The 12,684-nt window shown below is 35.9% G+C and overlaps 1 protein-coding gene across 1 annotated transcript; it reads left to right on the top strand.

Annotated features, from left to right (window-relative positions):
• The first annotated feature begins 6,353 nt into the window (after nucleotides 1–6,353).
• Nucleotides 6,354–11,291, top strand: LOC100366545 (cornifelin homolog). The gene is made up of 5 exons (XM_002731699.4): nucleotides 6,354–6,492; nucleotides 7,286–7,379; nucleotides 9,487–9,607; nucleotides 10,094–10,233; nucleotides 10,991–11,291. Exons 2-5 carry the CDS (start codon nucleotides 7,293–7,295, stop codon nucleotides 11,141–11,143), a joined length of 501 nt encoding a protein of 166 aa, XP_002731745.1. The 5' UTR covers nucleotides 6,354–6,492; nucleotides 7,286–7,292; the 3' UTR covers nucleotides 11,144–11,291.
• Nucleotides 11,292–12,684: the final 1,393 nt, after the last annotated feature.

The raw sequence follows: 12,684 nt of genomic DNA on the forward strand, positions 1-12,684 counted from the left end.
GCATCATTGTTTGTTGTCATCAGAGTACTTCGCTAGGACCTACAGGACTCTATAGTAAACGTGTCGCTCTCCATGACCAACTTCTACAAAGTACCGAAAAATCTAATTGTTGAAAACATCACTACCGGTAAGTTGAAGATTATGAACTGGAACTCGAAGGCCTCAAAACACATTCTGTGCCCAGGAATATAACGGCACACGGCGTTTGAATCAGTCACAGTACCGACCGTTACATCGCGAGTCATCGAATAGTAGCACCGCAAACCAAGGGTCATTCAATAACCAAACACTCCCTTGCTCCCTTGCTCTGTCTGACTGTGTGCGACCCGAGTCCGCGACCCGAGTCCACGTCGCGAGCTCAGTTTCTATTTACGAAATACCAAATATATTGATACTAATGGGCCCGGCAACGTTAAATTATAATGTGCCACAACGCCATTGAACAATCAATACGTCACTTCCTGAGTCCTATTCGTGAGGTCGTATCTGTGAGGTTCTATTCGTGAGGTATATAGCGTGCGCATACATCAATTGCATTCAGCTGGCGCACACGTGATAATAAAATTTACCAATATTTACTATATGGGGGCAGGCACCTTGAATACGGCTTGTGAAACTTAAATACAGATCCAAGAGAAAACTACCAAACTTTTACTGCCAAACGATCTTTTTGGGACAACATTAAGTCAACCGCTAACACAATTCGGTCAAATTCGGCGTTTTTGTGCGAGAAATATATAACATTTCCCGGGGATTTTGAAACCGAAATTGTCGTCTAACTCAGGAGCCAATCAGCGACGGTCTTACAGTTAGATGACAATTTCGGTAACAATCAGTTGAAACAAAATTACAAAACACCATAACCCACTTTTATTAAAACCATAATAAGAATCCATGCTTAATAATTTGGAAGAGAAATGAAGTGAATATTTCATTTCATAAGATAGGATCGCACTTCGTGATATACAAAATAATTGTACATAACCTAGCAATAGTAACAGGCGTGCCCGTAATTTTAGAAATCGTCATTATCTAATTCCCGGTCAACGATTAGTTATTCATAGAGAAAATCTGTTCAGACAGATATTTTCTTCCGACAATTCTGCAAGACACGTGAAATACGGTATGTGTGAAGCGGTGGTCACTCTATGGCAGCTAAAACGGTAGAGCGATATACTTTCCGTGAACTTTCGCCATCGCTTGCTCAAGAATGGTACACTCGACGAATACCTTTACGTTTCGTTATACCATGTGACCCGCGTGTATGCCTGCGACGAAAACGTACTAAGTAAATAAATAATTCGACCAAAGTCACGTGATTGGGAGTTACCATACTGGTCGAAAGTAGCCATTAGCAGTAAACGACGTTGCATGTATAGGCCGCTGCACTGTGACGTCATATGTCTACATTTTTGCCAACTGGCATGCGAATGTCTGATGAAAAATGTCGTTTACCGATTTAGTAGTCCGCTAGTTGTTTGATTAAAGCGGGAGGGTGTCACCTGCGCACACGCGGGAATTGAGTCCCAAGCGACGATAACAACACACACTAAAAACGCAAAGACTCACGCTTTTTTGTAAACAATCACACTCTACGGCCATCATGCGCAGGTGACGACTCCTCCGCTTTGAGTTAAACAGGAACACATGATATGTATATTTGATATCAACGAACAAAGCCATTATTTTATCTAATGATGTGAACGACAGGTTCTTGTCAACCAGCCTGAGTCACTGCGCACATCCACGCACGCAAAATCTAAACAAATACGACGGCCTATACTTTCAGCTGGGAGTAACATGGCATTGATTAAATCAATTGATTTATAGGCTGGCCACAATATCCCTGGGTGATTTTTGCTCCATATCCATTTTTTAAATGCGGTAGAAATGTTAGGTGATGCACGAACTGCTCATACACAGCTGCTGATCTAAAAAGTAATAATAGCGTTATCAGATGGACCAAAATTACGTTTTTCAAAAACGTTATTATAACCAAAAAATGAGTCAAACCTATAACATTATTGAATGATGCATTTATAAAGTAAATAATTATGTTATAATGACGTTTGCAAAAAACAGCATAATTACGCTTTGCAATATCATACAAACGGTTTTTTTAAAACGTTATTATATCGCGATTTTATAACTTTATAATACTTTTATTTTTCAAATAGCATATATGTATTTTCTCTGGACACGTCACAGTGACGTTTGCTAAAAACGTTTTAATTGTAGTTTTAAATACATAATGGTATTACAAACAAAACAAAACACAATTCTTTTCAAGGTGATTTATTTGCGTAAATTATCATAATGCCATAATTACATTTTCAGTGATACATACAACTCGATGTATAAAGTTATTAAAAATAATAAACTGACATAGTAATATAACGTATTTTATTCAAAACAAAATATCGCCATTTACATAAAAAAATAAATTGTGATATAATTAAGACGAAATACGAAAATACGAGTTGTATACTTGTGTAATTTCCTAAAAAAAATCGTGATTTTCCGGCAACAGCACTCGGACATATCCTTTTCCAGCAACGTTATTCTGAAACACAAACAACAACAACAGAAATAATTTTCTCAATTTTTGATAACAGATTTTATGATGTCATACTTTACCCATAATCCTTTGCTTGAGAATCAATATGGCTGACTACATAATAATGATATAAAGTTGAATATCTATAGAGAATGAAAAGTGATATAAAAAAACTGTAAATTGCATTCTCCTACATTTGTGTACCTTTTCCTTCAGGGGTCATTATGTTGCTTAGATTGATGTTTCCTTTAACTATATCTAGTTAAACTTTGTACTTGAAGACTTCACTTTCCTTCAAGTTTCTCGATCGTCAATCATAACAAAAGAATTACTGTTTATAACGTTTCGTACAAATTATTCTAATGGAGAGAAGTAGCCTGCGTGTAGCGTTATCTCGCCTGGGTTACAGTGAAGCGCGATCTGCACAGAAGACAATAATTGATGGTTTTACTGACGGCCACGACGTTTTCGTTGCCCTTCCGACCGGAAGCGGCAAATCGATTGCATTTGAAGTTGCTTCGTTCTGTTTAGATGAAAAACAGTTTGGCACCTTCGAATTAGATAACTTGAAAACTATAGTAATTGTCATATCTCTTTTGGTTGCGATGATGCAAGAGCAAGTATCAAAGTAGCAGAAACTTGAACTGAAGGCGTGTTATTTTCATGCAAAAACGAACACTATACTAGACAAGTAACCTGTAGAATGCTGTGTGGGAAATATTTTTTTTTATTGATTTTTGTTGCATTTGCAGCAAATAGTTACCAAACAATGAGAAATCTATAGGATTGGACTTACCTCTCAGCTGGCTTCACGTGCATAGTGTGGGCAACAATTTACTGTTTTTTATGTCTATTTTCATTACCGAGAAAATTGACCCCAACGTTGGGGTAACTTTTCACCAATAACGGCTTTTAACTCCTCTAAGATTTTTTTTGGCTTGGCTAATTTTGTTCCTACAGGCAGGTCGTACCGTCACTAATTGGAAAAACAATCCTGATCAACAGCTACTATTGCAACAGCCAAAAACTCTTTTTTTAATACTTTCGCCCCAAACTTATTACCTCCTACCAGTCTTGTAATAGCAGTGTTCAAATGATCAAGCCTTTTAATTATTTTGACGTTGCACACCGGTAAGATATCACCGGCGCCGACATTGTTACACTGTATCAAAAGTAATCTCAGCAACTTTGAATGAAATGCTGTCTCCAGTCTAGAAAACACTATTGCAAAACGGTTGGAAATAATACATTTAACGGCAGTATACGTCCTAGCAATAAAATAAAGTGACTTCTAAAGACTGAATGTTTTTTGCGAACTTAGTATACGGTGCCCAGTTTCAGTCATAAACCATGTTAGCTTCACGTTCATGTCCTGCATTGGCAATAGCCGATAACATATTGCTTGGTTTTTTTTGAGCGGAGCGGATCGCCAACCAGCCTAGCGGCTTGTTTTCATTGGCAATCAAACTATTTTTATTTTGTAAACGTTTTTCGTCTGCTAAGTTTATCCAGTTAAAATCGTTCAGCAACATTTTTGGCATATTAGGTGTACATCACATGGAATACTACGATTGAGAGAACTTGATGTATGTTGACCGAGTTTTATAAACCCTGAAGGGCTCTCAGTAAAATTAGCGATTACCATTGAGGCGCGACTATCGAACAGCAAAGTATCAGGCGGTTTCTGCTGGCGACGTTGCGACGTTGCCCAGTTCCAAATAAAGATAACCAACGCCAAATGAGCAACATTTTAACCGGTAATCAAGATTCATTTAATCCATGGCTAACAAGCAACATCACAACCGAAGTTGTAGCGTGCAGCTCAGCGACGACCGCTGACGACGTAAGTCATCTCGTCAGTGGAGTACCGCAGTAGCACGGCATGTTTGCCTACACCATTGTATTCAAACGAATCACGTGGTGTGCCTTTCACTTTCAAACCCGGGATTCGATCAATAAGGGAGTTTCAGTTAAAAAACATCGCAAATCATGCAAGTTCAACATTTTCAAAAAGTATACTAAAACAGAAAGGCTCAACGATGCAAAAGACGGATAGATATTACTTTTCACTATGCACATCTCTGTTGATACTATCCCTCACATATTCTACTCCCAATTACTCCTGCGTAAAATGGACTCGCCTCCTTTCGTGTTGACATTCAGAGTAAAATCACGTGACAGGCTGTTAAAACTGGCTGTTGCATACTCTTTCGCCGGTCTGGAAAATATGTTTAATTAGCTCTCATTCAAGCAACAACGCAGATTTTCCAGTGGGAATGAAACTATTCGACTCTACCATTACAAAATAGGGGTGTTTTCAGCAAAATACGAATCACCCTAGAATGCACATAACACACTGAATTTCGTAACAAATCGTGCATTATTTACAGCAGCAGAATACCGCAGAAATATCAGACGAAATATGAAAACACTATATATTGTATTTCAGCCTGAACCCTCTCTATTGCAATTCAAGGATTTAACCCCATATGTGCTGAAGCGTTTGGTAACAACGTTCAGCAAGGTAACTCCAACCATGGACGTACTAGTACCAGTCCTAGAACGTCCATGCTTCAACTGGGTATTCAGCAGTCCGGAAACCATTCTAGCTCACAGAAAACTGTTACTCTCCAAAGAATACAATGTTTATCTTATTATACAGCGCGCACACCCCCACTCCTTTTCTGTATCCGTTCAGTGATGTTACTGCATATCATGAATAAATAATAGCAACATATTAGCTGCAAATAAGACCAGTCTGTGGCGATTTCGCGTTCACCCCACCTTTCGCAAAACTATTTTTCAATTTTTTAAAATTGTGTTTAATCCATTTGTTTTGGACAGGGGTGCAACAGTATTCGTCCGCAATTAAATTACGCTATAATAACGTTTTCATTAGAATATAGTAATAACATTTAACAATTACATCTTAAAAATATAACAGAGTGTAATTGACTTAACTTAGTGTTCTTAAAAAAAAAGTAAGCAGAGAATAGCTGCTGTTAAATTAAGTTATAATAAAGTTTTAGAATATTATAACTATGAAATAAAATATTATTTCAAAATAATTAAATTTTGAAAATGACAAGTCGTTACAAAAAGTTTTGAGAAAATTGTGATTTGAACTTAATAAAGTTATACTATAATAATGTTTCTGTTAGAGACCAGTATAATAGCAGTATATAAAATTATATTATCAATGTTTTAAAATAGTTCGTATGAAGCTTCATTTTATTACGTCATGTAAATATGTAAAATAAAAACAGTGATGTGAAATTATTTAATGATTGTCCAATACTGTCATTTAATTACATAATAAATACATTGTAGAAAATTACGTTTCAATGGCGTAATTGTGAAATGTTTCGATGTCATGTTTTTTCAGATCGTTTTTATAATGTCTCAAAAATATGATGCATAATTATAGTTGTAAACGTCATAATGACGTTTTCAAAAAAACGTATTTTCACCATAACAAAAAATAATGGTATAATTAATAATATAAAAACAAAAAAACGTAATTAATAATATCTCAATAAAATTTAATTTGATAACGCTATAATTTCGTTTTCAATCAGCAGCTATGTGGATAGAAGTAATTCCTCCCATTCCGGTTTGTGTAATCGCCCATTAAATCCAACAAAACAAAACAAAACAAACAAACAAACAAGAAGAAGAAAGCATACAACATCATTCAATACAAATACCTACACGTATTTGCAAACAAAATCGACAAAGTAACGCCTTATTGGCTTATCGTTGATTGTTCGACTTGATGACGTCACGCATAAATAAGCAGCACAAGCAAGACCCAGACACACAAGCCCAAGAACTGCTGCGTTGGTCGCTTTTTTTAATTGTGAATGCGAGTACAATTTGTCCTGTTCTCTGCAACAGTCTCTAGGAATTACAACGATCTGCACACCGTTGAACAGGTAAACACGTTGTGTTTAGTTCGAACGTAATTATGTTGGCGACTGCTGCATACGACGAAAATTATCACTGACGACGACTGGAGTAAAATACTCCATTAACAGCCAGTGATCGAGTCTAACTTGGGAACTGTTGCTATGACGGCATGTATCTGAACTCAGAACAAAGCAGTGGGGTATAAAACACACGGGGAATTTCAGAATGAACACGTTTTTTTCACGTGAACTCTTTGTTGGTCGACCACGCACACTTCAAGTCCGGGTATATTTACAACTTTCGCTTTGAACTAAATCAGTCATAAAGGAAGGTCAGCAGCATGGCTGCCGAGTTCACTCACCCGGACGATGACTTATATATATATATATCATTTATAGTTGCAAAGATATTTTTATTACAATAAGGTTGTCATATATATTGGTCAGACACGTTTTTTTTTTTTTTTTTTTTTTTGAGTTGTCCAATTTTTGTGTTTGCATAACTTCTAGGGGACGGTCTTTATTTAGGGGTAGTCGTCGCAAAGCGTGTGATCTAATTTCCTGTAAACAGATATAAATTTCTTCGTTCAGCTAGGGAAAATATGAGAGGCGTAAGAACCGTTTCACTACAAGTCGAAATTATCACATGCCCAAGCCAAGTTGTTGATTTCTACGACAAATTTTGATTTTTTTATTCCTGTTCCTACGACTTTCTTTGGTAATGTATGTATAATAGAGTACATGGTCATGTGCTGAACGCGCTCCCAGCCAACAGAGAAGAATAAAGTATATATTAACTGTTTCAATTTAAACATTTCAGAGTTGAGATGGCGTACACACCACAAATGGATGCACCAATGTACACTCCTTACCCAGACCAGCAACAGGGACCAATTCAGCAACAGCCAGCACCCGTAAGTAAATCGTATGGTATGCATCTAATAAACAGAACAAACTACTGCCGATGTTAAAAGGCCAATGTAAATATAGCGAATAGATAAACTACCATTAGGGGGTTGCCCATTAGAAACGCAGGGTGGCAGAATTTGAATAACAAATAAAAATGTGGATCAAAAACAGAAAAAACAACATCTGAACACCTAAATCTAAGAAAAAAAAATGCCATATAGTGTAAAAAATACAGCAAATTTATCATGAAAACAAAAAATTACCACAAAACAAAGTGAATAAAAAAATACTTTGCAAAATGTTTCTGTTATTCTTCATAATGTTCCACCTCCATGAAAAGTATAAATACATGTCAGACGCACCCTGGGAAAAACGCATGCCGAAGAAGTGACCGCATTTTTCATTGAAACGTCATACACGAGATCTTTTATTCCGCAGAATGTTTGAGTCATATAGTGGCTTGCTCTCAACGATCCTCTAGAGTTTCTAATGACCACCCCTTATAATCGAATGTTGATTTGTGTTTATATTTGTACGTTGGACGTGCAATATTTCTGAATAACCCGAGTCAGGCATTCAGTTAGTTAATTGCCCCGCTAATTTGAAGAATCGCCAGCCACTCCTGCGGAATGAATAACGGGTTATTTCAAAACACCCTCATACTCAGACAGTGGTGCACGTGTTATGTCTGTGTTTTGCACCTAATCATTCAGCGAAGGCGATTCAGCAAACCAACGAAGCATTTAGCTGGATCCCAGGCAACAATGTCTCAGGCTGACTGAATGGCTGGCTAGGGGTATACACCATTTTCTTCACCATTTGGCTGTATATACACACCATCTTCCAATAATGTCACGTGCTAAAAGTTACTCCAGAGGCACAATTTCTCGAAAAAGAAAATTGAAAGAGGACAAAATAACAAATAAGAATAAACCCAAAGAAATCATCCAAACACTGACGTGTAAATGTGTAATATATATTGGGTCAAAGTTCACCAATATCATTAAGTCCTTTATATCTGAGTTGTTCACTAGTATGGTATACACAGTGTTTAGGTGTATGTAATTTGCGCGTTATAGCACCAATACCCATTATGTGACAGTCAAAGAGCGAACATTTGGCGAAAAATGTATACTATTTTTCTAAATGGTTCCTTCAAAAGAGAGGGGAGAAGAGAAGGTTTATTTTCAGACAAAACCAAGTGCTGACTTTTTTAAATACAAGATGTAATAGTAGACGCCTTTTCGCACTCTCCACAAACAGGAAAAATTGACCCCATATGGTGTCATATAGTGAGATAAAATGCGATTAGATTTCAACGCGACACAAAATGTACACATAACATATTTTCTAGGAAAATACCGCCTCAGTGACGGCATAGTACAATGACATTGAGAATACAGTAAGTTCAGTAAAATACACTACTAGTTTTTTGTTATATATTTTTGAATAAACACATACAACGGTGAACGGAGCTGTCGGGCACGGAACATTTAGCCTGGTTACCTTTCTATTATTTCCCATTATTATACTTTGTCCCTTTCTATACTAGTCTGGAAACGTTGTCTCGATTTTATCCCATTAATTATGTAAATTTATTCCAACGTCACGAAGAAAGGGGCAGCGCGTGCAGAGAACATCTGTAATATCCATTGCTCGGAACATTAACATATTCAGATTACCATGGTGTTACATATATCACTGTAATATTCACTGTGTTCCTTATTCACCTTAAATGTATTTTTACATGCAATGAGATTACATGTACAATGTGTTCGTAATTTTAATGCCAATGTCCGGCATTGCACGTAATACCGTGAACAAAACAAACAAACAAACAAACAAGTTATTCACTATTGAACTTTCGATCAGTGCTCAACGCTCCAAAATGCTTATCAACTGACTTTCCACCAATGTTTCATGGTTTTTATGATATTCGGAACCATGGACACGATGACAGGAAAGAATGAAATTTTGGGCGCAACAAGTCTCATGCCTCGTGACTTTTTGCGTCTGAAGTCTATTGTACATAGTTTTAAATGCAGCTTATGACCCCATAATAATAGTTCTTGTGTATACTTATTACTAAACTATGGATTTATGTTTGTTCAGATGCAGCATACGTCACACAATACAACTGTGGTTGTACAGCAACAACCACAAAACATCATCGTGCAGGGACCACGTGACTGGTCTAGTGACCTGTGCGCATGCTTCAATGATTTGTCAAGCTGTAAGTAACTTACGGGTAGTAGTAGTTTTGATTCTTGCGAACCATCGCCCTCAATGGTCCATTCTCTCTTGAGAGGCTTCGTGTTAGTCTATAATAATAATAATAATTTATTAATTAATTGTATAATGGTCTCCGGCCCATTACAATCATACAAATTAATTATTGACAAGAAATAAATTTATATTACAAAATATGTATGAAAATATAGATGAAAAGGGTGTCAATGGATAATATAAGCACTATATAATAATGTGATGGGGATATTAATATTTATACATACAAGGTTATTAGGTTATTCTCATTTGATCTTTGATTAAAAAACACTTATAAATAAATAGAGCTAACGAGTTAGTGTCTCGTGTTAGTCTTATATTTATGAAGTGTGCTTTACTTCATTGTATGTAATGTTTGTTTCTGGATTTATTGAATTGAATGTTCTTTACGCTTCTATAAACTATTAAAATCTTATAATGCAATTTATTACAGGTTGTTTGGGAACATTCTTCCCGCTATGCTTTGAGATGCATTTGTGGAATCGTATGGGCGAGAATGCATGTGGCCCGTGTTGCATCGTCAACTCCGCTTCAATGTTGAGAGTTAAGATAAGAACCAAGCAAAATATTCAGGTATGAACAAATAAAAGTATTATTTAAAATATTGTTGAACATTTCGCTGGTTTTCATAGCACCCTCTGTACGTATTATCGTCATAAGTAAGTTTTGTTTCATTCTGTTATATCACGCAAATAATAGTATGTACATATTTAATTTATCACTTGGTTCACATAAATTGGCCACACTAGTGTATCACATCTATATCGGTGTGAGGAGAGTATACCATTCCCCATTGAATGCCAAACTAAAAGTTGTTAGCACATTTCACAAAATACTAGTAATCTTACATTTTGCTCTCAAAAGTGTTGACCAATTGGTAATTATATCCATTTGTTCCAAAAATAACAATAAAATTGTCGACGAATATGTTATATATGATATACCAAGTACTGTGTGTGGAATAGTCTTACACTCACCGCCTATTTTGTGACATCTTTGATTAGTCTCTATTTTGACCGACCACATTCAAACTTTATACAAACATCATGTACGATGACTTACATATATACGTACTTTCATTTTCGTTCCATTTGATGAGAAAATAGCTGACCAAGTCACCTAAATAAATTGGAGCAGAAATATTGAAAATTTTATAGACAGTCAACAGTTCTTTAAAATGTATTCTTTCACGAATGCTAGCCATTGCAAATCACAAAGTGTTGATGTAATGTGGTCAGAATTTTTTTTACAATTGACGAGTCTGGCTGCGCTGCATTTTGTACACATACGATTGAATTGAACCGTGGTTCCGCTATGATTATTTTGACAGGGCACTCTCTGTGGAGATTACTGTATTACTGCTTTCTGCTACCAATGTGTTTTGTGTCAGCTGTCTCGCGAGGTGGACTTCGTCGAGCGTACTGGTATGGACGGTGGCTCTCCAATGTCCGCTACTGGGACTACTCACACCATAATCCAATAATGATGCTATCATCAGGACCAAAAGACTGAAGAGGCTTATTTTTTCTTTTGTCGAACAAATAATATCTGTTGGGTTATCGTTTTGAGATGACCAATACAAAGTTTCACATCTTCTAAAGATGTTGATCGAAAATAGAAAGTAAAATATATTCTTGGATCGGTTATGATAAAATATATCTACAACAGTTTTTTTAATTATCAAATTACTTTATTTACTAAGTACGATATCTAGTTTGTCCTGTTATGGGTTATATAACATGACTGGATAATCAGGTTCAGGTAGATTGGGTAGAGTAGGTATACAGTATATTTGATATACTCATGTAATAATCAATTTGTACTTTTCAAACATTTACATTATATAATATTTTCAATAATAAACTTGTTGTGTTATTTTAATATAACGTGAAGGCAGAGATGCGCTTTAACTGTCATTCTGTGTACATTCACTATATTTTGACCCCCTACAGAATATTACACTTTTGATGTGTAGATTGTAGCGTTTCAGTCTAAACTTTAATTTGGTATAATTTCATTCATATAAGTGTATTCACATTTTATGACAACCTGTACATCCCTGCCTTCCGGAATAGTATAGATATTGAATTTCATTCCATTCCTCATTCTACAGGTCAGTTATATATCAGCCTTACTCATTTGCATTTAACCATTTCATCGTCCGCAAAATAGTCACAAGTTCAAGATCATTAAATTCTACCATGTAGGGGGAAGGATTAACTTTTGAAAGTACAGCAATATTCACAGGCTGGCAGTTCAATGTTAATATTAGCAACATAAACTCTTAAAGTCGGCGTTAAAGATTATTACTATTGCAATCAACTTTATACAAGTCAGCGTCATGTTGTTTACGATTATATACGCTTAAATTGTATATTTCTATTATATATTAACGTTTCCTGAATTGAACAATCTAATAAACTGTCTTTCTTTGACCACTGATGAGTTGTCTACAATTTATAACTACCTAGCAAGACCACTCCAGACTAGTCTAGATTATACTGCACACTATTCAAAATAACAAGATCACTCGTAAATACGACGTGACATCACGGAATATTGTATGATAATCCTTATTAAAATTATAACATAGATATATAGCTGGCGAAAAAATGAAATAGGTGGTCCTTACACACTTACCATACGTTTGTAGTAGCAACATGCAATATCATCTGCATATTTAGGTAGATGAAATGTATTCACGATATTATATTTGCTGATTTGCGGTCTTTGTCAGCATCTTTTATGAGCAGTATAATTAATATCCTTGAATGCAAAACATCCGTTTTTGTAAAAATAAGAGGGACAAGTCTAAAGCCAACAATGATACTTACGTAAGGTATATAGAGAAACAGCTTGGTTGAAATGTTAACAGTGTCAGACCTATTTCTCCAAATGGAATATGATTTGTAATTTAAACATATTAATTCTGCGCATATGTTCACAAACAAGTATATTTCACATTGCATCCGCGCCAGTAATTAACTAGAATTGCTGGGGGGGGGGGTAAGGGATGAAACTGAG

The sequence above is a fragment of the Saccoglossus kowalevskii genome, chromosome 4, assembly GCF_978046115.1.
Source record: "Saccoglossus kowalevskii chromosome 4, keSacKowa6.1, whole genome shotgun sequence".
Lineage (NCBI taxonomy): Eukaryota > Metazoa > Hemichordata > Enteropneusta > Harrimaniidae > Saccoglossus > Saccoglossus kowalevskii.

Bases quoted from the DNA above. Each gene is read 5' to 3' on its own strand.
- LOC100366545 (XM_002731699.4), top strand. From the start codon at position 7,293: ATGGCGTACACACCACAAATGGATGCACCAATGTACACTCCTTACCCA. The intron at 7,380-9,486 runs GTAAGTAAATCG...ATGTTTGTTCAG, and splicing joins TTCAGCAACAGCCAGCACCC to ATGCAGCATACGTCACACAA. The intron at 9,608-10,093 runs GTAAGTAACTTA...AATTTATTACAG, and splicing joins CTTCAATGATTTGTCAAGCT to GTTGTTTGGGAACATTCTTC.